At 33.9% G+C, this 27,626-nt stretch overlaps 2 protein-coding genes across 3 annotated transcripts; one reads left to right on the top strand and one right to left on the bottom strand.

Moving 5' to 3' along the window:
* The first annotated feature begins 1,580 nt into the window (after positions 1 to 1,580).
* Positions 1,581 to 11,630, top strand: LOC117918269 (light-inducible protein CPRF2-like). Of its 2 annotated transcripts, none has more exons than XM_034834778.1 (6): positions 1,581 to 2,028; positions 2,278 to 2,380; positions 4,275 to 4,494; positions 5,743 to 5,818; positions 5,919 to 6,044; positions 6,152 to 7,238. In XM_034834778.1, the coding sequence occupies exons 1-6, from the start codon at positions 1,624 to 1,626 to the stop codon at positions 6,212 to 6,214; spliced, it is 993 nt and encodes a 330-aa protein (XP_034690669.1). In that variant the 5' UTR covers positions 1,581 to 1,623; the 3' UTR covers positions 6,215 to 7,238. The 2 variants fall into 2 exon arrangements, with proteins under 2 accessions (XP_034690669.1, XP_034690668.1); XM_034834777.1 differs by lacking the exon at positions 6,152 to 7,238 and adding an exon at positions 10,981 to 11,630 and having other exon boundaries at positions 1,583 to 2,028.
* A 7,913-nt stretch (positions 11,631 to 19,543) lies between these two features.
* On the bottom strand, positions 19,544 to 27,410 carry LOC117918257 (histone acetyltransferase GCN5-like). Its single transcript, XM_034834763.1, has 15 exons — positions 27,321 to 27,410; positions 26,994 to 27,103; positions 25,931 to 25,970; positions 25,118 to 25,182; positions 24,834 to 24,914; positions 24,137 to 24,208; positions 23,577 to 23,745; positions 23,110 to 23,150; positions 22,655 to 22,754; positions 22,181 to 22,249; positions 21,313 to 21,367; positions 20,679 to 20,797; positions 20,428 to 20,521; positions 19,739 to 19,880; positions 19,544 to 19,616 (listed from the first exon to the last, which is right to left on the bottom strand). The coding sequence occupies exons 1-15, from the start codon at positions 27,408 to 27,410 to the stop codon at positions 19,544 to 19,546; spliced, it is 1,320 nt and encodes a 439-aa protein (XP_034690654.1).
* Positions 27,411 to 27,626: the final 216 nt, after the last annotated feature.

The following is a 27,626-nucleotide window of genomic DNA, read 5'->3' as shown; positions in this document are numbered from 1 at the left end:
AAGCAACATGCAATATGGTTATCTGGTCTTAAAGAGAGTACTGGAAAATCAATTAAAAAAGCTGGTTTTTATTAGGAGGAAAATGTATAGGGTAACCCAATTATGGGCTTATGTTTAAATTTGAGAAAAAATTTAATTTAGGAAGAAAGTAACCATAGAATTTTATATGAGAAAATCTACGCTCAAATTTTGATCAAGCTTACAAATAATAAAATTGCGGTACAAAACAACAACAATAAAGTATAAAATAATAATAAGTTCAAATGCACATATAATAAGATTTAATTCATCATATTTTTTGGTATTATAACTAAATACTAAATTTAAAATATAAAGAATTAATAATAAGTAAAAAAATAAAATAAACCCATAAATTAATAAAACTCTTATAAAATACAGAAGCTTTTAATTATAGTTTTGATAGTACAATATTTCTCGATAATATGGAAGATGACCAATAGAGTGAGAGATAAATCGATTCTATGATCATCAAATCAAACATAAGTGTAAAATAAATATGTGAACATATAATATCGATGTGAAAGGACATGACAAATAATAAGATTAAGGATTTTATAATGTGATTGATCTATTTAGTAAGTTTAATGATACCAATTATTAAGTGTCTCATACTATCCCATACCAATTATGATCGATTTTGAACAGCCTACTCCCTATTTGACTTTTACCTTTTTAATATGACACATGTCAAACAATTAAAAGGTATTACAAATTATAAGGTCCCTTTCCTTGATATGGAGTACGTTATCATATATATATATATATATATATATATATACTTTCAATTTCAATTTCATTGCATATTTTAAATAATTTGAATTAAAAGTTTGATAAATAAAAATTTGATATTTTAGAACTTTTAATAAAAAATCAAGGGACTTTATTTTGGGACGGTGCCATCATTTGGCATCGGTCTTCCCTCCAAAAACTACTTTTAATGCTTTGTTATTGTTTTTTATTTATTGGAGAGAGTTGCCAAAGCACTTTAAAAGCTTTAAGCACTTTATTTATAAAGGTGACGTGACACTTTCTAAACCATTGAATTAACTTTTTCTTTACTTTTTTAATGATTAATTAATTATTTTCATGCATATCCCTTTTTTTGGTAAGGATAGATTCTGAACGTTTTCTTAACCATTACGGATTTAAAAAATAATAAAAAATAAAAGAGTTATGGTAAGTTTCGAACCCTTTTATGTCCTAATCACATTTTCTTTATTATATTCTTGTATTAAATTAAATTTTATTATTTTAACAAATCTCATTGAATTTTAAAATAAATTATTTAATAAATCAATATAAGGGAATAACGTAATTCGTTGTTAAAAATTAATGGATTAAAAATAAATTTTAGAAATTATTGAGTCTCTTATAGTAAGTTCCCAATTGTTTTCAAGTGTCCAAAATTAAATCACATATTACCAAAAAAAAAAACCAATATTGAAATAAATAAAAATAAGATAAAAAGACCAGGAATCTGGTGGGCCCCATTTCGTACAATAGGCCTTAACCACGTGTGAAAATGGTTCATATTAAATCCGGGCAGAAGCAATCAAAGTGGAGAAAGTGGAGAGAGAAAGCAGAGAGAGAGAGAAAGAGAGAATGGAGTCTGTGTTTTCGTCGGACGATCTGGAAGCGATGTGGACGGCGGTGACTGCGGGGTCGTCGGCGGGAATGAGTAGGATATCATCGGAGTGGATGTTGGAGAAGTTTCTTCTAGAAGCTTCTTCTTCTTCTCCTGCTTCTTCTACTTCTTGCCCGGTATCTGCGGTGTCTCAGTGTCCGGCCCCCTATGCTGACGTCACAGCGCCTTATGCCGCCGCCGCCGCCGCCGCCGCCGCTCAATCATCGTCGTCGAAGTCGAGGCCGCGAGGTGAAGACGATGAAGTCGTGGAGATCAAGGTTCGTTCTCCGCCGTTGGATCAGCCTCCGGAGAATCCCGTTGATCATCAGGCGTTTCTCAGAAAACGTCTCGATCTGGCGTGCGCTGCTGTTGCTCTCTCTCGGGTAGTTTTTTCTAGCTATATTATTGAATGTGTTGCTTAGGCTCCGTTTTGTTTCGATGGAAAATTTCCAGGTATGAGTGTCTCGGAAAATGAAATAGGGAAATTTTTTGGGGAGGAAATTTAGGATACCTGATGAATTAATGGACATTTGGGGGGAAAATGTTTCCTGTAATTATATTCCATCGAAAGAATCGTAACTAGTGGAAAGAAAATTGACGGATTTTGATCGAAAATTTTGATAAATGTGTAGGAATCTGGCGTAAAGCCTCAGGAATCTGCTGTAAAGCCTCAGGAATCTGCATTTTCAATGCAAACTCAATCAAAGCCTTCTCAACTGGGGTCTCAAGCTGTTGGTAATTCAGCTAATTGATTGTCAATTTCTGATTTATTGATGGAGAGTTTACACATCATGAGATAAATGATTTGCTTTGGATTTTCTTGAATTATGTGGATACTAGTTTTCCATGAATTAAGAATGAGGACAGCTATGGTAGCTTTGTGATTCTGTGTGGTTGAGTAAAAAACGTGCGTAGTTTTGGCAAAGTTATTCATAAATTCACAGTTATCTTTTTGTTGTTGGCAACATAGATTTTATGAATCATAGACAGTAAACACTTATTTTGGAAAATTGTTGGACAACGTGATTGAGTCTTCCCCCTGAAGGCAAAAATGATCCCAGGACTTAGTTCTGTAGGATGGTGTAGCAAGCAATTAGTTTGAGGCTTAATTGACATGCCTTTGTTGTTTGGACATTCCAGAGAATTGGGGAGCATGAAATACAACCATATTGTCATGTTGGTAACATTCCTCTATGGTCAAATTTGGCATGTAAAAATTTCTCTTTTAATCTTTTGGGGTTGTTGGAGGGGGTGAGAGACAGTTTCAATTCCTTTTAATTTTTTTAATGAGTGTTGTGTATAGAGCATTCCTATTCATTTCTCTCTGTTCTTACTTGCACTCCCGATACACCACCTCAAGTCATGAGGGTCTTTTTTGTTTGAATCATAACTTAGATGGGCAGGGAAATAATTTTATAATTATTACAACCTCAAAAGTTACTGGGCTTCCAATATAAAATAGGGAGATATTTCTCTTGCATGGTTTACAATCCTGTGCTTGTGTTAATGCTATTAACTGGAATTTGTAGCTTTCAGAATAGCTTGGCTGTGGATGCCAAGTTCCTTGAACATTGGCTGTAATGCATTTTTCTTTTTAAATGTTGTTGTTGTTGTTACTGCTATTGAAAAGGTAGGCAATCAACGTGTGGTTTGAAATGAGGTAATTAATGGCATAACAGAAGCCTATAACAGAGACATTTGAGAATCTAGAGATGGTGGCTAAGAGCTTGTTGTGCCCATAGAAATCATTCTCAACCTTCAAAACAAGTCAAATCATCTTACTTTAAAACCATTTGCAGTTTTTGCCCATAGAAATCATTCTCAACCTCCAAAACAAGTCAATCATCTTAATTTAAAACCATTTGCAGTTTTTCCAGTTTGATATATTTTTATTTGTAAAATTGTTGAGCATGTCAAGTTTGGGGGTAATGGTTGATGTGAAAATGTTGTAAATTCTTAGTAGTCACCTGTAGTTATTGGATAAGTGCTTGGTTGGATGGTTAAGAACAACTGCTTCCAAGTGGTTTTGGGCTGTTATGGTATTACTCTCCTGAATTTCACTGATGGATCTGGTTAGGGGATGTCCTTTTAATTTCTCTCTTCTTTTCTTTTTCTTTTTCTTTTCTTTTTTGCCCTTCTTTGCCATTAGACACTTCTTGTATGCATCATATATAGCTGGATAGCTCTCCTTTCTGTTTGATATTTTTCTAATAATTTTTTTTGATAAGAAATTGCATTATAGGAAACTTTCTATCTATATACTCCGACATTCTTCTTGTTCTCATGCAATGATTGCAATAATCATTTGGCTTCCTTTGAGTTGTCATATTTCAATATACCATGAAGATGCTCTCTCCATTTGTATTACTAAATGTAGAACAGGTTCTGTTTATGAACAAACAAATGAAGTGTTTGAGGTTTCTATTTAGTTATATATGTATATCAAATGCTGGTGACAATTTCTTTTCTTTTCTGTTCCTCTTTTCTCCAACTTTAAGTTTCTGGTCAATTATCAATTGAACGTTGTATAGCTTAACCTGCTTTATCTTTCTTCATTCATGGAATTTTCCTTTCCAATTTTCATCAGTAGTTCTATTCTCTTTCATTCAATGCCATTTTCTACTTTTAGCCACTGTAGACCCTGGACATGTATTCCCCATCACACAAGATAAGGTTGAAGGTGGGTCACTTGGCGTTCCAGCCTCAGCTACCTCTCAGAATAAACCAGGGGCGCAGGTTATAACAACAACCAGTGGATCATCAAGAGAACTATCGGATGATGATGAGCTTGAAGGAGAAACTGACACCACTGATAATATGGATCCTGCTGATGAAAAGCGTGCTAGGAGGTAACATTGGCTTTCTGCTTGTGTTGCTAGTGCTCTTGTTAGTTGAGGGGGTACTGTGGGTTGGCTCCAGAAACCATGGGACAAATCTATATAAAATTTCTAAAAATCCCAGTGTGGAAAGCCTGTTAAACAACCTTATTGAAAAAAAAAGCTCTCAATAAAAATAATACTTATGTGGGTTAGGGAGTTACATGGTATGTTTGTACCTGTTGAATTGTTTAATTTATGAGATTTAATTTAAGAATGCAGTTGAGGAATGATTGCATGACTGCCTGGGCTGTTAGTGAAGAGAAAGAAAGGTTAGACTCTAGAAAGAAAAGAGTGAGGGACAAAAAGCAATAATATGGCTCTAATATTAGTTTAGTCTTTTATTAAGGGAAGAAGTGGGAAGAGGGATGTATGAAAGAGAGGAAGGGACAAAGCTCAAGATCCAGTTTCTTTCTTCTTAACATAATTTTGAGTGAGAGTTCATTAGGTGCTTCAGATGCATGTGTGTGTATTATTTTTGTTAGAATAGAGACCTAGGAGGTTGTATGATTGGATATGCAAAGAGAAGACTACTTTATCATTTATTTATTTTTTGCGCTAGGTAAGGTATAGCAAGACAAAAAAAAAAACCATTTAGCAATGTTGACAATGTTTATAATTTACAGTATAACTTACCAAAGTTTTTAGTTTTGCAAACCCTGGTTTGTCTACAAGTTGTTCCTAGATCCATGTGACTTACTATTATGTTTGATTTGGGTTGTAGTTTTTAATTCTTAACTGGGTTCATGTCATGGTTTTCTCTCCAAAAACTCCCCTAGATTAGGTAGGTGTACCAAAGCTGAAGAAAGGAAGTATCATCGACTCTCCAATTGTGGACAGGAAAATTCATGTCATTTACCTAGAAAATTTGATGAAGAAAAGTTGTTTTGTTTTTATTTGAGACTGAAAAAAATACCGATTGGACCCATTGCAATGTTTTTATTTTTCTGTCCATTTTTAAAAATTTTATAGGGCTTATAGGGGCTATATGAACTCGAATAGTAGACCTTCTCTATAAATTTTAAATTAAATGGATAAGGAAATAGTGGACTCCATTGTTTCTATGGTTACCTCTTAAATGGTGATGTTGTTTTTATTCGCTAAATCTCCTTCCTTTGTTTAATAAATGTTATTGGTAACATGCATAATTCACACTTTTTTTGGCTCTACACATGAATTGGTAAGTAATAGATCCTTCACAAATACGTTTATTTAACTCAGGATGCTATCTAATCGAGAGTCAGCTAGACGCTCCAGAAGAAGAAAGCAAGAACATTTGAGTGAACTTGAAACACAGGTTTTCATCATGCTTTTCCTTAAAGCACAAGCCCCTTAATTATCTTCTTTCTTGCTCATTCTTCAAGTATGTCTTGAGATAATGTGTATGAGTTTCACAGGTTTCACAATTAGGGGTTGAAAACTCTTCATTATTGAAGCGTCTCACAGACGTTAATCAAAAGTTCAATGAAGCTGCTGTTGACAACAGAGTTTTAAAAGCTGATGTTGAGACATTGAGAACAAAGGTAAGCTGCCCTTTAGTGCAGATTGTCTAAATTTCTATTTATCACATTGGTGAATATATGGGTACTCTTGAAATTTAAAAATTGTTTTTGTTTCTTTCTAAATAAAGGTGAAGGAGATGATATTTGATCACAAAGCAAGCGAAGTCCAATTTTCTATATTAGAAATGTAAAAACACATGTACATGTTCGAATTCTCGACGGAAGTTGAATTCATCCATGGAGTCCATCAGTCATGAAAAATGATTTTACAAGATGGAAAAATATCATTTCGTGAAATCTTAAAAATTGATCCTAGTCATGCAATGAATGATTTCATTTCTAATGCCATGAAGAATGAAATTGAGTCATTTGAAATTTTTTTAGGGGGCATCTGGCTAATGGTTAGATAGTTGCTTTGCTTTTGATAAGTATGCTAGGTGAGCCTTGGTTCTAAAGGTGTAGAAGTACCTGAGATCTTGCATTCTATAGGTGAAGAAATTGAGTCTTTTAAAATTTATTTAGTGAGCACCTGGTTAACAGATTGTTAGATAGCTACTTTAGTTTGTGAGGGTCTCATTTTTGATAACTATGCTATCCTTCATAGTTTGTGAGGGCCTTGGTTCTTTGTGGTGGTTTGTGTGTATTAGATTCTTCTTTTTCTTCTTTTGGTTGCTTGTGCTCTTGATTTGAGATGACCCTTGGTGCTTAGGAGGGGATTTTAACATAGTCAGTTTCTAGGAAAAAGTGTCTATCTCTAAAATGAGACGATTTTTAGAGATCATAAAAGAGTTGAACTTGAGGGATCTTCCATTAGCTTAAGGGCCATTCACTTGGAGTGAATTCTTAGTCTACTTCGAGGTTACATCGGTTCCTAGTGTTAGATGATTGGGATGAGACTTTTTTTGGCCTAGCTCAAAGTATCTTACCTAAACCGATCTTAGATCACTACCCCATTGTTCTAAATGGAGGTGGGATGAGAAACAACAAAATTCCTTCTCATTTGGAAAATATGTGGCTTAGAGTGGAAGGTTTCAAAGATCCAACGAGGAGTTCGTGGTTGGGTTATAACGTGAGTGGCTCTTATAGTCATATGTTGGCAACAAAGCTAAAGGCCCTTAAACAAGATCTAAAAAAGTGGAATACTAAGTGTCTGTTTGGATACACTTCTTGTTTTTTGTTTTTAAAATCATAAAACAATTGTAATTTTTATATAAATAAGACACAAAAATTCTTAAAAAATTACATTGAAAAAGTAATGATTTTAAAAACTATTTAAAAAAATTGAGGTATCAAAAAGTTTTTAAAATTTCAAGTTCTAAAATTTCTTAAAGTGGTTTTTGAAGACACAAGGTAAATTTACACTTTTTGTACAAGTTGTTGTACTTTTATATAGAAGTTTTTTATTTTAAAAACAAAGAATAGGAAGTCATTCTAAATGGACACTAAGGTCTTTGAGAATGTCATAAATACAAAATTTGAAGCCCTTAATAAGATTGGCTTTTGGGATTCTACGGAGAGAGAAGCAACACCCTTTCTACTGAAGATTTTGAGGCCAGAAGATTAGCGATGGTTGAGTTTAATAGGTGGGCTTTATTGGAAGAAACTATGTGGAAAGATGGGAATAAAAACACTAAATTCTTTCACAAAAATAGCCAATGCGTGAAGAAGAAGAAACTTGTTAACCAAAGTTAGATTGAATGGTGAATGGTTGTCCGAGGAAGTAGATGCAAAGTGGGGGTGTCCAAGGATTGGAGACCTAACATCAACAAGATGTCCTTTGAAGCATTGAGAAGTGATGTATCAAGGAAATTGGAGGTTCTTTTTTTTGAGGAGGAAGTTTTTGTAGTCTTGTTTAGTTTGAGTGAGGATAAAGCTCTAAGGCTACATCATTTCACTATGGCATTTTGATAAATGAGCTGAGACTTTGTAAAACCGAAGATAATGGTCTTCTTCAGGGAGTTTTTTGGATAATGGCTCTTTTGAGAGAAACCTAAATGTCAATTTCTTACTTTTGATTCCAAATAAAAGTGGAGTCGTGGACTTAAAAGGTTTCGAATCCATTCGCTTAGTTGGAGGGTTATACAAGCTCCTAACTAAAGTCTTGACTTATAGGCTTAAGAATGTGGTGGGTAAAGTGGTTTCAGCTTATGAGTGGTGCCTTTATGAAGGGTAGATAGATATTGGATGTAGTCCTCATAGCGAATGAGAGATCAGATTTAAGGCTAAAGAGTATCACTAGTGGGGTTATAATTATATGCAAGTTAGATATTGAGAAGGCATTTGATCATGTCAATCGAGACTTTTTGGTTGTGGTTTTGAATAAAAATGAGGTTTGGTAAAAATGAGTAAGATGGATCAAATGACGCATTTCTATGACGAAATTCTATGTTCTAGTTAACGAAATCCTGTTTGATTTTTTTCTAAAGCTTAGGTAAGGGGACCCTTACCTATTCATCTTGGCAATGGAGGCAGTTAGTAGGATTTTAAGGAAGGCAAGGGAAGGGGACTTCATCTTGGGCTTTAGTGTAGGCAGAAGAGGTGGGGATATGGAAGTGTCTCATTTGTTGTTTGCTGATGACACCCTAATTTTTTGCAATGCTAATCAAGAGTAATTAGAGTACCCATGCTGGACATTCATGTGGTATGAGGTTATATCGGGCTTAAAAATTAATATGGAGAAAAATGAACTAATTTCGATAGTGTAAGTTCTAACTATGGAGGGTCTTTCTTTTGTGTTAGTTTGCAAGATTGGAATCCTACCCACTACATACTTCGGTTTTCCCTTTGGGAACTCTTTACAAATCAATGTGAGTGTGGCATGTGGTGGAGGAGAAATTTTAGAGAAGGCTTGCTTTATGGAAGAGACAATGCCTTTCTAAAAGGAGGGAGACTTGCTTTGATCAAGAGTTGTCAACTCCTCCCATTTATTTTTTGATAACCAACTCTTCCCATTTATTTTATGTCTCTCTTTGACATTTTGAGGAGGGCGAGCTTAAGGCTGGAACAAATTCAAATGGAGTTCCTTTGGGGATGGGGAGGGTTGAGAAAAAGCCTCATTTGACTAGTTGGTCAATAGTTCAATTGGATAAAAAGAATGGAGGTCTTGGTATTATTAGTCTTTACACTCTAACAAGACTCTCCTTAGCAAATGGGGCTAGAGGTTTTGGTTTGGAGAGAGAATCATTTTGGAAACATGTCATAGCTAGAAAATTTAACGCCAATGAAAAGGGATGGCATTCAAGGGTTGTGATAGATAGGTATTGGGTGGGGTTGCAGAAGGCTATTAGAAATGAGTATTAGATCTTTAGAAGTAGATCTCATGTCATAGTGGGTAATGGAAGGAGGGTAAAATTTTGGAAAGATAGTTGATATGGGGAAAGCTCTTTGGAAGAATCCTTTTAGGTGGTATTCTCTATAGTTGTTGATGAAGATGCATCGGTAGTAGAGATGTGGGAGCAAGTTAGAGAAGGGGGTCGGTGGAGTCTCTAGTTTCACAAACAGTTACATGATTGAGAATTGGAAGGAATGAAGACCTTTTTTAAAAGACTGCAATCGGCCTCAATTAGTGTGGATGAGGAAAGATAGATTGGGAAGGAAGGGAATTGTGGCAAATTCTTTGTCAAATCCTACTACTCTTCATTAATTTGGGGAAGAAGTGAGTCTTTCCCTGCAAAAATAGTGTGGAACCTTTGGATTCCTGCAAAGATGAGTTTCTTTGCTTAGGAAGCTTGTATAGGGAAGGGTTTTAATGCTTGATCAACTCAAAAGGAGGGAATGAATTTTTCTGAACCAATGTTATATGTGTAAAGGGGAAGAGGAGTCAACTGTTCATATGCTCTTGCACTGCTCTAAAGCAAGAATTGTGGCATCTAATTTTTTCTCTTTTCTGGAGTGACTTGGGTAATGCACTCTTTAGTTAAAAGAAACCCATTGAGTTGATATGATTCTTTTGTGGGGAAAAAGTAAAAGAAGGCTTGGAGGGTCAATCCCTTGTGTATTTTCTAGATGTCAAGGATAGAAAAAAATAGGTCATTCGAAGTACAAAAACTATTTCTTGACCATGATAGGCTTTATAGATTGGTTGGATTCAAAGTAGGCAGATGGGGTTGTTTTTTGTTTTTCTTTTCCTTTTTGCTTGGCTGATGATGATTCTTGTGTACATCGTGTGAACTTTGGTGCTTTCTTTTTCAGGCGCCTTTAATATATTATCTCTTTCGCCTATAAAAGAAAAAAGTATCTGAGATCTCAGTTCTCTTCCTCATCCTCATTATCATTTTCTCTTCCTCATCCTCATTTCTGATTACTATGCTAAATGGGCCTTAGTTCTATACTAGTAGTTCTATTTAAATCTCAGTTTTCCTCCTGTTCTTCTTCTTCTTCTTCTTGGGTCTCATTTCTGTTAACTATGCTAGATGGGCTTTGGTTCAACCATAGTAGGTGTATCTGAGATCTCAGTTTTTCTCTCCTTCTTCTTCTTGTGTGTATTGGAGTTGGAGGAGGATCTCTTCCATGAATTGCAGAATGCATAATTTGTCCAAACAAGTCTGCTATTTGCTATTTTGGTCCCCCATCTGTGTACCAGTGTGTGTACTTTTCTTTATTCTACCCTGATGTCCACTCTTCTTTCTTTCTTTCCTTCTCTTTCTCTTTGGTTGTTTCTCTGTCTATTGGAATTGGAGTGTCTCTTCCATTAATTGCAGAATGCATTGTGTGACCAAGCAAGTATGCAGCTGCTGGTCAAGTGCTTTCTTTATTCTACACTTAATTTCTTTATGACTGTTCCATTGTGTACAAATTGTTCTCTATTCATGATATGGACATAAATCCTCAGATCAAGTACTGGCATTTTTGGTGACTGACGGCTCTGGAATACAAATGGTCATTGAACTTTGGATTTATACTGCCATAATTTGCTATTGATTTGCCGAGGTGAATATTTCATTAATACAATTTCTAGGTGAGGATGGCTGAGGATGCAGTTAAGCGAGTCACAGGGTTGACCTCTCTGCTTCCTGCTATACCGGATATCCCGAGCATGGGCATGCCATTTGTGAACAGCACATCTTCCAACACATCTGCAGATGCTGCTGTGCCTGTCCAACGCGACTCCAACCACTTCATCCACCCACCGGTTCCTAACAATCTGATTGCTCCTCCACATGACCAGAGGTTGAACAATGGCTTCCCTACCAATTGCCCTCCCCTCCCCACTGAAAGCCTACTGAATGGCGCTGGGCCAAAGAACATGCCTCAAACATCGCCAATGCAGAACGTTTCAAGAGTTTGTGTGGGTGCTAATCCATGTGGCGTGATGCCTGGTTGGGACTCGGTGCCTTCCCATGTAACTACAAACATTAAAAACCAGAACTAAAATCTGGTAGGTGCTGGTCTCTCCCCTCTTTTATTCTGGGGTTTAGGGGCTTAAATGGCTGATCAGCCTGCTACAAATATATCTTATGATGAATTTTGATCATGAGTCCTTCACTGTACTCATGACTTCTAATTTCTGCGTTGGTAGGGACTTTTGAGTGTGCTGGTTCTGGTTCTGTTATCAGATAAACAGTTTCCTTGTCATTAAAAATAAAAAAGGCAATGTTTGAACATAAATTGTTTAATCATTTTGAGGAAACTCTAGTACATTTCATCTGTAGCCTATTATGACTGATTTTAGAATCAATTACAGTGTGGTTTTAGAAAACTTTTTAATCAAAAGTTTGTCATGCTTTTTGAATTACTTTTAAAGAATAGAAAACTACTTTCAATGTCTTCCAAACACAAAGCTGACTTTCTTTCTAGACGTTGAAAAATTATTTGGTTAAAGATATTCCATTATTCTCTCCTTTGCTATTAACTTGTCTCGGCCTCAACAATTATATGGCAATATCTTGAAAGGCCAGGGGAAGAATATGACTTTTGGAATCTATTCTTGAAAATATTTTTTTGTTATTAACAACGTAATTTAATTATCCTAACTTAAAATATATTTGATAAGTTTCGAAATAATTTTTTCTTTTCCTTTGGAGAATTTGTTTTAAAAGGAAGATGAATTTTTAAAACAAATTTAAAGTGTTTTTATGAGTTTATTTATTTATACAGTGTAATAAAAATAGTTAAGAACTTTTATTATACAAGTATATAAAGTCTTAAAGTGGGTTTAAGAGTGATTTTAGAAAGTGTTTTTATATTTTTTAATGTTTAAATGATAAATTTTTTTCGAGTATTAGAAAGTATTAAAAGAATTTTTTACTATCACTACTACCAAATGAGCTCTTAATAGAAAATAAATTAATATATATATATATATATATATATATATTTTTTTTTTCATCCTTGAGTTTTTGAATTGAATTTTGTTCTTAAAAACAACTTGAAACTATTTTTTTTTTCTCATATTGATTTCGGAGAATTATTTTTGAAAGCATTGTTAAATATATTTATGGAGTTCTTTGCTTGTAACTTGAAATAGGGTTTTCCCATGTGTAGAAAATCCGACAGAAAGAGAAATTCAACTGGGCTACATTCCGTAGTTTTATAAGATAAATATATAATATAACAAGGAAATCATGCTGAGAAACTTACGTTATGCATAAGGATTTGATCTTCTCATTTGAAAATCAATTGACTATTAATAAGAATAAGTTAATCTTCTCCATATGATGTCATACTCATTTATACTTACTAGGAATTAACCATCCAAAGGCTTTCACAACACTCATTCTAGAGCCTTTACTCATCCTGTGGCGCTTATTCATCGATCTCACACCCACTTATCTCAAAGATACCCTTATTCCAGAACCTTTACTCATACTAAAGCGCGGTCTTAATTGATCATCCCGAGACTTACAACAGGCGAGCCTAACCATCTCTGGTCTTATATATCCATTTTGGATCAGTCCTTCAATTGTCATTTTTGAAGGGCGTAACATTGTTGCATGCCTAGCAACTTGTTATACAGATGGTGGAGGGAGTTGTGGAAGGGGAGACATTCTACTTTGGTTGGTTGGTGAAAGCACCAAATATGATGAGGTGCCTAAATTTTTTTTAAAACATGGAAACTTATATTTTAACTAGAAAGGGTAAATTAATATGCCAATACTCATAGACTTTAGGCCAAAATAGTCTTGGGAGTAAAACAAAAAATATTTTAAGCCATTCTCCTAGGTTAAGAAATGTGAGTTTGAAGCTTTGAGAAACTTTTTGCAATTCTTGATATATTGAGAATTTACTTGAGTGATTTATAGAATATATAGACCTTATGATAACAGATAAGAATAAGGGACAACCTATGATGGCTAATAGATAAGGATGAGAATGAGACTGCTCACAATAAAGGGATAGTCTTAAGAGAGTTCTGATAGAGTCCTAGAATTTGAAAGAGTAGTATAGTCTTGTAATAATTCTGATGAGACATTTTCCATGTATGAATGACTCTTGAACATGCTCCATCAAGCGAGAATGTGGGGAGTGAACAACAACAAGCTTGCTTTTGAGAAAGTGGAATTGAGAGATGGATAATGGGTTTGTCAAGATAGTAGCAATTTGATCTTCTCTTGGTACATATTTTATCTCTAGCTCTTTGGCAATAACCTTGTCTCTCATATAATGAGCATTAATCTCAATGTGTTTTGTTCTTGAGTGGAAGATTGGGTTAGAAACAAGTTGTTTAGCTTCTGTATTGCCACACCAGACTACAGGGCACCCATTTATCTCAATTCCAAGTTCAGAGAATAGAGATTGTAACGAAACTAGTTCTATTTTAACTTAAGCAAGGGCATGAGATCTCGATTCGGTGATTAAGCAAGATATCACCTTTTGTTTTCGGGAGTTCCATGCCACTAAGTTTCCACCAAGATAAATACAATAATAACTTTTTTGGATTTTCTATCATCCTAGGAGCTCACCCAATTTGCATCAACATACCCTTCTAATGTCATTTCTACTATTGGTGAGAAGAGAAGCTCATGGCCAAGAGTGCCATTTAAGTATCTTTGTACACATTTACAAGCTTGCCAGTGATTAATTGTTGGTCTTGCAGATATTGACACAACAAATGATGTCTGGTCTGGTTGGAGTTAGGCACTGCAAAGCTCCAATGATGCTCTGGTATAGAATTGGTTGTTTGAATGGATCACTATCATCAAGGTGAATTTTTGTTTATAGATTGCAGACTTTGTTTGATGAGCTTCAAAACCAAGTAAATAATTCAGTGATCCCAAGTTCTTTAAGGTGAAATGTGTCTTCAAGTTTTCAATAATTTTTTTCATATTGACTTGATCATTCTCAATCAACGTATACCAACAATATGAGAATTGTTTTTCCAGACCTAAACACAAATAAAGAGCCATCTGATTTAGCGTTCACAAAGCCAAGACATATTAATGCTATCTCAAGCTAGTCAAACTAATCTCAGGGTGCCTGTTTCAACCCATAGCCTTTGTGAGTTTACAAACAAATTCTAGTTTGAATGAATTGATATAGCCTTCCCTATTTTGAAAAACATTATTTACATCAAGTTGTCGTATATCCCAATTGTTTGTTATTGTCAAAGTCAAAACAATCCTGATTTTTGAAGCCTTCACTACTGGCTTGAAAATTTCAAAGTAGTTAACTCCTGGTGTTTATTGAAAATCCTTGGCAACTAATTGGAATTTATATATTTGAATTGTACCATATGAATTTCTCATAACCTTGAATACCCACTTATTATCAACAAGTTTTGTGTCGGCCTTATATGATACCAAAATCTAAGTGTCATATTTCATTAAGGCCTCATATTCCTGATTCACAGCTTGCTTCCAACCTTTGTTTTGCAGGGCTTGGTGAATACTAATTGGTTCTAAGTTTTCAATTAAGACAAACGATGATTTGGGTTTTGTGTTAGCATGTTAGAGCTTGGGCTTTTAAATGCGTGATTTGCATCTAGTGGTCATAGGGTGAATTGATAGTTTTGACGAGGTTTATAGGAATGCTACTTGTATTAGGATGGATGATTTAGGTTGTTTTTGTATGTGGGCTTGATGTTGCTCAGTAGGATTAAAAGGAAGGTCTTCAAACATATCAATGGAAGGAATTTCAATATTGTTGGTAAGAGATGGACTAGAATTGTTAAATTGATTGTTGTTTTGACCTGAACCATAAGAGCTTGGTAAGAATGCAATGGATTCTTTACTTCGAATTGCACCAGAAACTGTCATGCCAACATCAGTTGTACTTGAACAATTAAACTTGGGAATCCACTAAGAAGAAAATGAAGTTTTAGTGGAAGAATAATCTTGATGTGAGTTGGAACATGAAAAATCAAATAAAAAGGGAAAATCATTTTCATTAAAGGAGACACTATGAGCAATGTAGATTCTTCTAGAGAGGTATAAACACTTGTAACCATTGTGATGAGCACTACAACCCAAAAATACACACTTGGAGGATCTAAATTGCAGTTTGTTATTATTATGTGGTCTTAGGTGAGGACAGCTTGCACAACTAAAAGTTTGGGAAGTTTGGAAATCTAGTTTTTGATGGAATACAACTTCAATTAGAGAAAGATAGTCAAAGGTAGGAGTTGGTAGGTCATTTATGAGAAAGGTTGCTATGCTAAAGGTTTCCCACTAGAAAGATAAGATCATGACGACTTTGGCCAACAAAGTTAAGCTCATTTCAACTATGTGTTTGTGTTTCCTTTCTACCCTACCATTTTGTTAGGGTGTAAATAGGTATGGATGTTTGAATTATATATACTTATTTGATCAAGAAATGGTTTAAGACTATTTTGTTTATGGCCCCAATCGGTTTTTAGTATTTTGATTTTCCTATTAAAGTGTCTTTCAACTAAAATTTGAAAATTTTGAAAAATGGTTTTGGCTTTTGATTTCAAATGTAGGGATACATCTAAGTGTATTTTATGTAGTCATCAATGAAATACATGTAATATTTGTGTCCTTCCTTTGAGTAGATGGGTGTTGAACGCCATATGTTTGAGTGAACTACTTCAAAAGGGCAAGATGATACATTTGTTGAGGTTTGAAGAGAAATTTGGTGAGACTTTCTAAGCTAACATGCAATGCAAAAATCAATTTCAAAATTATTTGAGACAACAATTGTATTTAGAACATTCTTTAGAACTAGGACACATGAGTGACTAGGGGTGACAAAGTTTGATATGATTTACCAACATGATTCAAACTTAACACACTTTTTACGACTTTGGATCAAGTATAATTGAGTTTGGATCAAATTCATGTTGACCTGCATAACCTATCTAATAAATAGGTAGTTTTTGGGTTAGCCTAGATAACAATAATTTGGGTTAATAATCTTGATGATTAACTTGATTAATTATAACTTTAAACTAGTTAGCAGATATTTGACTTATTTTAATTTTTTTTAAATAGATATGTCATTTGAATAATCAACATGTTTGGTTGAAACATTAATCATATAGAATTATACAATACCTGATTCAATCTAATTATTAAATTGGTGGACCCTAATTATTAAATGAGTTAAATAAATTACACGATGAGTTATTTATTTACTAATTAGGTAGTATTTATGTTTTTGACATGACACAAACACAACCCACCAACATAAATTGCCCCTTCTAAGGGTGATCAAGTCTTTTATACCAAATATTGAATTTCTGACTGATTATTTTGGAAGTGACTCAAAGATTGACTCATGGTTGGACTCTTAGACTTACTAACTAATTCAATACACAAGATTGATTATTATACTTAAAATCTGCAAAGTGGGAACACTGATTAAAGTGTTGTTGTGAGGCATGAACATTGGCCATGCCGGAACAATCCATTGTTAAGTTTCCTTATAGCAATACCCTCTTTGTAATTTTGTCCTTGGTTAAACAACAATCTCAGTAAAAATTCAACAATGACATTATTGTTTTTAGTATGTACTGTGAGACACATAACATATTTTTGGTTTGGGATATGTAGAACATGATTCATAAATAATGGTTTAAAATCATCATTTGAATTAATTAAGGACTTTTCAATATGAGAAATGTGAAGTATTTGACCATTATCTGCAACTAGCTTCTCACTACCTTTGTACTTATCTTTTGAGAAAGTGTATTCGGATTAGCTGATGTGATTAATGGCCCCACTATTGATATACCAAGCTTGACCATTGATGGTTGCTAGTGAAGTGATGAATGTTGGTTGTTGGTTGTTGGTTGTTCTATCCATGTTGATTTTGTTGCTAAGGTCCTTGAAATGAGATGCCAAACCTATGATAGCAAGGAAAGGCAACATGACCTTGTCTTCCTCATAATTGACCCTATTCAAGTTTCTATGGACACCTCAATTATAACTTCTGCCATGGTAATTGTTGTTTGGAGCTTGATTGAATTGATTGTTGAAGTTAGTAGCAAAATTGGTTGTTGGATTGTTCAAGTCTACTACAACAACTAAATTTATTTTTTCTAATCTCATCTTCTAACTTTGTAGCATAAATTAGACTTCTTGCAGAGTTACCTCATCACATCGAGAGGTGAGATTAATGACCTTAGGATCATACTCCTAACTAATTCTTTCAAGAATATACATAATTTGGTCTTGTAGTAAATAGATTCTTAGCCACAACTTTTATCTTTGAAATATAATCATTTACGCTCATGGACCCCTTCTTAATTGACATGCTTTTGACTGTATGGTGAATAATTTTTCAAGGGTACTCTAGACTTCATGTGAATTAGCACAATGCACCACATGCCAAATATGGCCTCAAAGAATGTATTTATAAGCTAACTCATTAAGGACCAATCACTTTTTTTTCTAGATAACAAAGCTAGGATTGACTTGATATTCACAACGATCCTCTCGAATGTTGTGATCTACATATTGAGATGGGTAGACTTAGATTCCAAATAAATATCCATTTCATGAGCGTGGACTATAGGTAACACTTACGAAGGCGAAAAGGTGTAGTTGTAATTTCTATGTAGTTTTAGCATTAGTGGAGCAAGGTTTTGAAATAGAGAAAGTTGAGATAGAGTACGAACTTCTTGATTACTTTGAATAACCATTGATGTGTTCTTTGATATCAAGTTAAGACATAAGAGACTTTGAAGCTTTGAAAGACTATACAATTCTTGATATGTTGAAAATTTATTTGAGTGGTTTAGAAAATATATAGACCTTATGATAACATATAAGAATAAAGAAAAGCTTATGATAACTAATAGATAAGGATGATGAGAATGAGACTTCCCGAAATAAAGAGATAGAAAACCTAGAGTCTTGAGAGAGTTTTATAACTAATTTTGATAAGTCGTTTTCTACTGTATGGATAACTCTTCAACATCCCAAACTTATATTCAAACTAACTATTTTGTTGCCCGTTAGAACCACATCATTTAATTTGTTAAATAACATTGAAATTGCATTTCAAAATATGGTTTCATAATTTGTAGTGAAGATGTGTATTTTCAAAATGCAATTTCATATATTGAACTAAAGCATTTTGAAAATATGTTTTCATTTTTGAATTGAAACCACATTTTTAAAGTGATATTTATTTCTGAACTAAAACCATATTTCGAAAATATGGCGGCACTTAAAAATAATAATAATAAAAACACCAATATGGCATCCACGTGGACAAAAGGAGGTTAGATGGAACATAAGTTTCAAAAAGAGGCTAGAATTGATATTATTTGGCCCCCAAAAAGGCCATTTTGGCTCAAAATTCCAATACTTTAGAAGTCGGTCAATTCAGCTTAATTATAAGAATCCAATATGTGACACCCTGAATTAAGTTGGTGGTATCAGACCTAACATACAAAACACCAAAAGCCAAAGGTCAAAAACTTAGAAAAAGACGGTTGTTTGAGTGGAGAAATCAAGCTTAGGTTCATTGAACAAAGATTATTTTTAAATTTACATTGTTTTCAACCAGATAATAATTAAGCAAAAACCAAGTTAAACGACCAAATTAAACAAAATCATTAACTGAATAAGACCCATCAAATGGGATCTCCTTTTCCTGGAAAAATTAAACCCCTTTCAAACTCGGGTCATGCTAATCATCATAAGAAAGTTGAATGATGAAACAAGCTGCCAGCTGAGGTTTATCAAATCATAGGAGAAAAATTACCAAAATTTGATCCAAATTCATTTTGTACTAAAATTCAAAATTCAATTGTTGTTTCTCCATCTAACCATTTGTTTTGAAATTATAAATATTATATAAAAAATAAGCATATATGCAATTAGAAATTGTCACACCATTTAAAAAAAAAAAAGTCCCTTGATTTTTTTTTTCCTTTTGTATATTTGAAGTATAATTTTTTCATATTTTCATTTGATAATCAAGATATAATCAAACACTTTTAAGGGTTTGAGTTCAGCATGATATTTGGTGCCATAACATTTTCTGATATGACGATCCATGAAGCATGATAAAGCCGATTTAAATGACACAACACAATAATACTGCAATAATTTTGGTCACAGATTTGGCATAAATGCCTTCCAGCTGCTGAAACTAGAAGCAAATCCATTCTCCTATGAGTGAGTATGCTGAATTTTGCTGTACTGGAGGCTTGACTGAAATTTGACTGAGAAAAAGGATTCCAGCCTGCAACTTCTCCATCAAAGTGAGGAGCCAGTGATATATATATATATACTACGTATCTGAACATGCATGCAGATAAAAAAGAGAGAGAGAAAAAAAAAAAGAATTGAAGTATGAGAACTTGCCTGGTGGCACATTTATAATATATAGTATGAGGTGAGTTGTATGTGCGAGCGTTGGCAAACATTCTCCTTACATCTGCTAGAAACATCTCCAATGTAATATAGTATTGCTCAGACTCTATCCTCTTGGATATCGTCTTTAAATCTGCACATAAATGATTTTCATTAAGGTATCACAACTTTGATATATATACTGATGAGCTAGCCAAATTAATTTGCATGAATTACTCAATTATAATGACAACAGATGAGAGTTTTCCAAAATAGCTCCAACCCATGCAATGACGAGAAGTGCCATGGTATACAAGCGCCGTTAAGCCCTTCTAAAAAGTGCTTACATTGAACCATTTTTCTACAAGCACCTCTTCATATACGCGGACATTGATACTCTTTGGAAGCATTATTGTTTTCATTTTTTGTAATAGTACTGAAGATTGTTCATTGACAACATGTCTGTTCTAGAAAACATGGCTAGGGTTTTGGCAGAAAATCTATAATTCATCAGATTGTTGCACCCATTGACTAAAACTTTCATAAGCTTCCTAGAATTGTTGTTAATTAGAGTGTGCAAGTGTTATATCATGCAATTACATATACTATGATGCATAAATGTAATGTTTTTCTTTACTGCACAAGATACTAGCTGCAGTGGTGTTAGAATGAAGAATTAATATTGATAATGCAGTTCTCACCCATGGGATCTTTGATTATGTCATAGTAGCCGGGCGCGTTATCAGAGTCAACCGGTTCCTTGAAAGGCCAAGCATCTGGATGGTCATAAATTTGCTGCTAATTATATAAGAAACCACTTGTTAAGAATCCAGTGAATATAACACAAACAAGCAAACCCTAGAGTATCCCACTGTCAACTACATAAAATAATTGTTACAGTTTCTATCACATTTTAAGCCTAGGAATTAAACAAACGCTTTTAAAAGCTTGCCTTCAAAAGCGAGCGCATGAATGTCGTTAAGGGTTCTTGATTTGATACAGTGTCTGCAGAAGCATTCGATGTTTTAAACCGAGAATGGCCATATTGATCAGGGGTCCAGCCTGCCTCCTCTATAATCAAATTTATCACCAACTTCAGATTAGTACCAAGAAATTCATCAGAAATATACAAACACAAACTGAAGCAGCAACTTGACACATGAATTGTCAAATAGTATGTAATCAGCAATTAAAATTAGTAGTAACATTAACTATAAGTTACAGTATATAGCTAGAAATTATGATCTCCTGGGGGAAGATCTTATAACTACTGCTCCAAAAGATGAAGACCATTATGACAATAAAGCATTTCCCTTCAGTTCTAAGTAACTGAGAAAATCAAAACTACCCAATGGACCATATCTAGATCAACATACATGCATCCATCCAGTTTTCAGTACTAAAAAAATGAAAATAGACAACACGAACATCATCTCAACCAAAAATAAGTACAGAAATCTCGCCAATGGACATGACAAATCTAGCAAAGGGTTTATATGCAGTTCTTAGGATGAACACAGATAAACTCAACTGGAATCAAGAAAAAAGATGGTTAAAGACGCACTTGTTAAAGTTAAGGAACTTACTCAAACCAGGGATATCCTCTAATTTGATGGGTCTTGCAGGAACACCGTCATCTCCCTGAATAAATGATAAGTTCTAGGTCAGAACCAATTCTGAAGCTAAAAAAGAAAGAAAGAAAAAAAAAAAAAAAGAGCAAAACCGACTCTGAGATATGCTGTACTTTTTATGCAAAGTTAAATACAAATGCTTAAATTAAAGTTTATTGTCATCAAATGGAAGATCGGATTTGTTTGGATGTCAAGAATACAAATTGATTAACTAGGAAGCAGAACCAAAGTTTTTTATTCAAGATAAGAGATTTGTCAATAGAAGAAAGAGCTTTAATTTTGAAGATACAATGTGCCAAACATGACTGAGAACAGTGCCTCTCTTTTATTTTAACATGGGGACACTTATTTTGCTGTCTTGATTATCAAAGGTTCATGATCTTTAAAGAGATTAATTTTTATTGTCTACAAGGAACATAATTTAAGTCCAAAACAGTCAGATTCTTCAAACCATTTCTCCATAAAAAAATAAACAAGTGAATAGCCACAAAAATAAAATAGAAAAAGAAGTTAAAAAAAGAAGAAGGATTTCAGTAAACATGTTATCTAAGAAAATGATTAATCCTTGTTTTCCAGTAAGGCCTGTTCCTTTTGATATGTTGCTGTTCTAAGAACAAAGAACACAACCATCGGGATAAAATCCATTCTAGCACTGCAAGAACAGACATATCATAATCATTTGGAACTACTGTCATACAACATATACTCATATAACCTTCAAGCATCAGTGCAAATGATCAATCTGCCAATATATAGAATGAATTTACTAAAGGGCCGGCTGGAAGCTTGCAAATGGTAATAGTGAATAATTGACGGCAAGTACCTTCTGAAAATCAATGCCAGGGTAGACAATTTCACAGTTGGATACTTCTCTTATCCTTTCATTGATAGCCTATCATTAACAAAATAACAAGAACATCATTGAAGGTTAAAGCATAATTTTGCTAAGGAAGTGTCAAAAAGTAAAAGCAGAATTTAAGACATAAGGACTTCCGAACACATCCTGTGAATGGAAACAAAAAGTAGCATGCAGCTTCTAAAATGTAATTTCATAAGAATAAGTGACAAAATTAATATAGTGTAGGGAAGGAAGTTGATGGGAAACTAGGTTCTCCAGCTAGTTAAAGTGCAGAACAATGCCTACAACTTAAAACTACTACACTGACTACGCAAATTAAATTGATTTATGCCCTCGATGTCTGACTCAATTGGCAAGGAATTGGAGTGGAAATGTGAGAGGTTTGAAGTTAAAATCCCAAAGAAAAAGAAACTTGTAAAAGGAAATTGAGCAATTTACCTGCCTCTGATGGCTAATCATAGTCGTTAAGTAAGAATATGGAAACTTTGGATGAAGTTCACATTCCATTAGGATTCCTCCATCATAGGCTTTGATATATCTGAAATGTTGTAAATTTCATATTAACAGTCTACACATTGTGCTAAGTAAGGAACTATAACTAATGAAATACATTCAAATAGGTTCTCTCTTAGAATAGGATATAGATTCAGAAAATCAAGGGGCCACTCTCAGTAGCTGTGCTGAATAATAAAAAAAGAGATCAAATTAATAACAGGCTAAGTGGCAAACAAAAGGGCTCGCCTAGGTAATACAGGTGATCATTAAAGAGTGACACCATAAAATCTTGCTTAAAAAAAGGCTTAGGAAACTGATTAAGGTTGTATGAGATTTTTCACTGGAAAAAAATCATTTTAATGGTCTTAAATCATACAAGGGTTGTGTATCAAACATACCCTTGCCATCGCTCTTTCTCCAAGGTGATCTTTTTAAAACCCTGTAACAAAAAAAAAATGTAGAAATTAAGAAGAAAATACAATCCAACCTATATGAAACTTGGAAGAATATGAAGGCCACTGACTAAGAGGAAAATGTTGAGCCACCGAAAACTGAGATTTTACTGGAGCATGGCTGCTTGTAGAATTATATAAAGGATGCTGATGCTCTAACAATTTAAAGTCCTCGTAATCAACTAAAAGGATGAAATTATGATACAATTAAAGTTCTGGGATAAGTTTAAGATGGAGCAGGCAGAAGATTTTGTCCATTTGTCCATTATCTCTGTTGGTATTCTATGAAGAGAAAGAAATCAACCATAAATCAAAGAGAACTAATGTCATACCTATAGATTTTTACAGAAATTAAGAGTCCAAAAGCAAAAGGGGAATGAAAACTATATATGCAGGTCAAATAATAAACACACCTGTTTGATAAAATAATCAACAGCATTGTTATCTGCGCATGTTAGAAGATGTGTCACCCCATCCATATTGCGTGCATGTTGTTTTAAATGGTTCATTAGTCTAGCACCACAGCCTTTTATTTGCTCATCAGCCATAATTGCACAAAAGGCTATCTCCACGAACCGTTGGCTACAAGATTCAAGGGATAGAGTCAGTGGAGAGAAGTTTCTTATGGCTTAACACATGATGAAGCCTGGCTCTTAAGATCTCAATAAGTCTTATGCAATACCAAGTCATTGCTTATCTTTTGTAAATTGTGTATTAACAGGGAAGGGAATATGTAAGTACATAAAGCAATAAAAGGTGGCATCCAGCCATTCTTTTCTTTTTGCGTTATAGGAAAGAAGACATTCATTAAATATATGAGGCCTGGGGCAGCAGGGAAAGAGAGAGAATAATAGAATTGGTGTTTTTCAATGGGGTAGAAAAAGAAATAGATGAAAGAGAGAGAGAGAATTCAACACTCTTATATACAAAGGAAGAAATGATAATGGCAATATAACAGGAAAACAAACGTTACCTCAAATATGGACAGTATGTGATACCGCCAACAACCTGATTCCGTCTGATAATCATTATGGATTTATGGTTTCTGTAACAGTAACAATGATGAAAAACATATATGATCATACTCTGGAAGAATTAGAAACAGCATTAGATTACTAAAGAGAGATGTCAGGCAATACAAAGTTACAAACTATTTGAAGCATCAGAAACCAAAGTTAGTCCTTAATATGAGTTAGCATGCTGTTTTATCCCTGCCAGATTCACCAACTTCATATTTACTGAATATTAAAACAGATTCAAATGCCCAAGTTCTGAACCAGACTTGAAACACAACCCAGACACTTAAGAGTACTTGGTTCAGTGAAAAAAGAACTTGAAAGCATAGATAATAGAGTTCATATAAAAGAGCATGCCCCTAGAATCAATAAGTGGTTCAATAAAGCCAATATCTCCATACAATATACAGAAGAAAAGTATCATATATCAAGAGCATACTACTGGTTTTTGTTTATTTATTTATTATTATTTTTCATCAAGTCCTTCTACTTAATTGGGTTAGACAGTTGAACCATTCAAAACATGAACTGATCAGTTCAAGAATCGGTATGATGCCCCTTTTAGTGTATCTTTAGATCGATGTACAGCTTAATATAAGAAGCATGCTCATACAGTTCCTCTATAATAGTTTGTGAATTTGTTGAGATGCTCACATGTCCAGGACAAGACGAACAATGTATTCCCTTGGCACATCTGGTAGTTGCCTGGAAAATAGGTTCTTCAATTCTATCAGCCTGAGAAAACCATAATTAAAGCAAAGGACAAATTGCATGTTAATGAAATTTTATTCCTGAATTGCCAAAGCTAAGTCATTATGCAGTTTCTGAAAGCTTACAATAATCTTATGTAAAAATGCATGATAAAAATTTTTTGGATGAATGTTTATAAAGTGAAAGATAGCCCTTGAAGGGATATTTAGGAAGAGAGAATTAGATACCAAATCATGTGCTCATCAACACCATCATTTTCAATGAACACAAATTTAAGTCTTCCTGCTTCCTCCTGTAAATTCCAGATGGCACACTTCTTTAGAGTGAAGGTCTAAAGCATTCATTACATGGTTTAATGGAATTTTTGACAAGGGAATTATCCTTTTTAAAAGCATCACTGCATGCTTACTGGTTGATCATTTAACACCCATATGTTTAAACAATCTTAGATGATTTAAAATTCAAAAAACCATTTTAGTATGACAACGAGAAAAGAAACCGTTTAGTAAAATATAAAATTAGCCAGGAAATTAGTACAAAACAGACACACATGTCCACAAAACAGAAAGAAAGAAAAAGTTTGGGAGCCAATAACAGTGGAAATAGAGGAAACACAAGGCATTATGTGCCTGGAAAAAATTGCTTTATCCATGTGGCACACTTTCATATTGGTTTTATGCTAATGCCCCTTCAAATTTGAAGTCATTGCAGATAGTGTATACACATATAACCCACACAATGAAACATCAAGGCACTTCTCAAAGACCTAGAGGAAACAAAGCATTTAGTATGTGCTAGTCAAAACCTATGATCAGCCTTTATTTTGGAAACTTAATTGACTGTATCTTGAATATATATCATCTATATATGCTCCTAATTTGCAAAATCAATTCTAATTAAAAATAAATAACTCAACAATACATTTGAATCTTACACACAAACATGTGCATGCATGCCTGCATAGACACAGATATACATATATGTTAGCAAATTAGTAAGACATCAGTGATTATTAAAAAAAAAGTGTTATCATGACCCACCTCACTGTCCAGAACCTTCTGTTGCAAGTTACATAGTAATCTGAAAAGATAAAACAAGGGTGGATGGTGAGAACATGCAAAATCAGCTTGCTATATGGATATGTAGAAAATTCTCTATTGATGACAAGAATAGAACTTCTGATATTATCGTGCCTTTTGGAGCTATGAATAGGGCATATATCTTTCATATATTTATGAGCAGCTAAGACCCCACCTCTAGACCAAACTTCTAATATTACATGAAATACAGTGGCAATTGATCAAACTCCAAGCAGAAAGGAAAAATGATGTATCATGATTTAAGCAGAATCCTAGCATTGCAGATCCCTGCCATATTGGAAACTGCTTTATTCACTCTTGGGCAAGTGTTAGTCAATAATGTCATTACATTTTATGAAGTAACTATATGCTAAGCTGTCATTGTTGACAAGTACCACTAAATAGACGTCATTTTGGCAACTTATACAAGATCTCAATCAAGCAAAACTTGATATACTAGAGCACCTAGATTCTAGGGTTTACATGTATTACTGCATAACAAAAGCATTACTGGCACTAAGTGGATACTGCAATGCATTAGTAGTGTGCTACATACACCAAAAAAAAAAAAAAAAAAAATGGTAAAAAGGAAGAAAAAACCAATCTTAAACATTATGTTCAACTAAAGATTAAGACTAGCTCCTTGTCACTGAGATGTGTATGTTATAACTATGTAATATTGATCATTGACACACAAAGCAAAAGGACCTAAAGATAGAAATTTTTGGACATAAATTAATACAATTGTTACTTGAAAATATACCAATGCATATTAAATATTGTTCAATTTTGTAAGGTAAGACATGCTTCTATGTTCTTCAAATGTGAATTTAGTTTTTGTTGCTCTTGAAAGATTCTTATAATAGCATTGACATAGTTCTCGTTCGCAAGGGTAAACAGCTAATAAGAAAACTTTGACATCCAGACTAGTACATATAAAGCATACAAATTAACTCCAACTTCAAAAATTATAGGTTGCAAAGTAAACAATATAGATCGATCTCAAACCTAATCACCTCCTTACCTTGGCATTCTATGGGAAAGAAACAGCCTATCAATGAGGTCAGGAGGGGCTAAAGTTCTTATTAACGTCTCCTTGTCAACTACTTCGTTGTTTCTGTCTTCATACACAATCTGCATAATTATTTACTTCATAATAAGATTCTCACTACATAAGACATTGAAGCTTATGAAAAAGATCAATTAGTGCTTATTAAGTTCAATCAAATATCTAAACTAAGATGCCACATACAAATTTCCATCATAAGCCAGAAGAACTGGTATACATGCATGAATACATACATATATACATGTGTGAGTATATATTCACATGAGACTGAAAGTACTAAACCTTAAATTGAGCAGTTTCGTTATCGTAGCCCACAACCAATCCCATTATTCTCTCACCACAAAATATTTTAGAGACGTATCTACCAGCCATGTCTTCATTTTCTCTGATAAGTTTTTCAACTTTTGAAACTTCCTGGAAAGAAAACATCTGAATTAGATATGATTCAACATAGATCAAAATACATTGAATGATTTTGAAACTTACATCTTGAATTGATGAAGATCTGTTGGTGCTCGAGGAAGTTCCCCAGCTATAAATTGAATGATTTTGGTTGGATGCTTTTGTTGTTCTTCCTTTTCCTGTTTC

Source organism: Vitis riparia, chromosome 7 (genome assembly GCF_004353265.1).
Source record: "Vitis riparia cultivar Riparia Gloire de Montpellier isolate 1030 chromosome 7, EGFV_Vit.rip_1.0, whole genome shotgun sequence".
Taxonomy (NCBI): Eukaryota; Viridiplantae; Streptophyta; class Magnoliopsida; order Vitales; family Vitaceae; genus Vitis; species Vitis riparia.
This window is presented reverse-complemented; position numbering and strand designations above follow the sequence as displayed.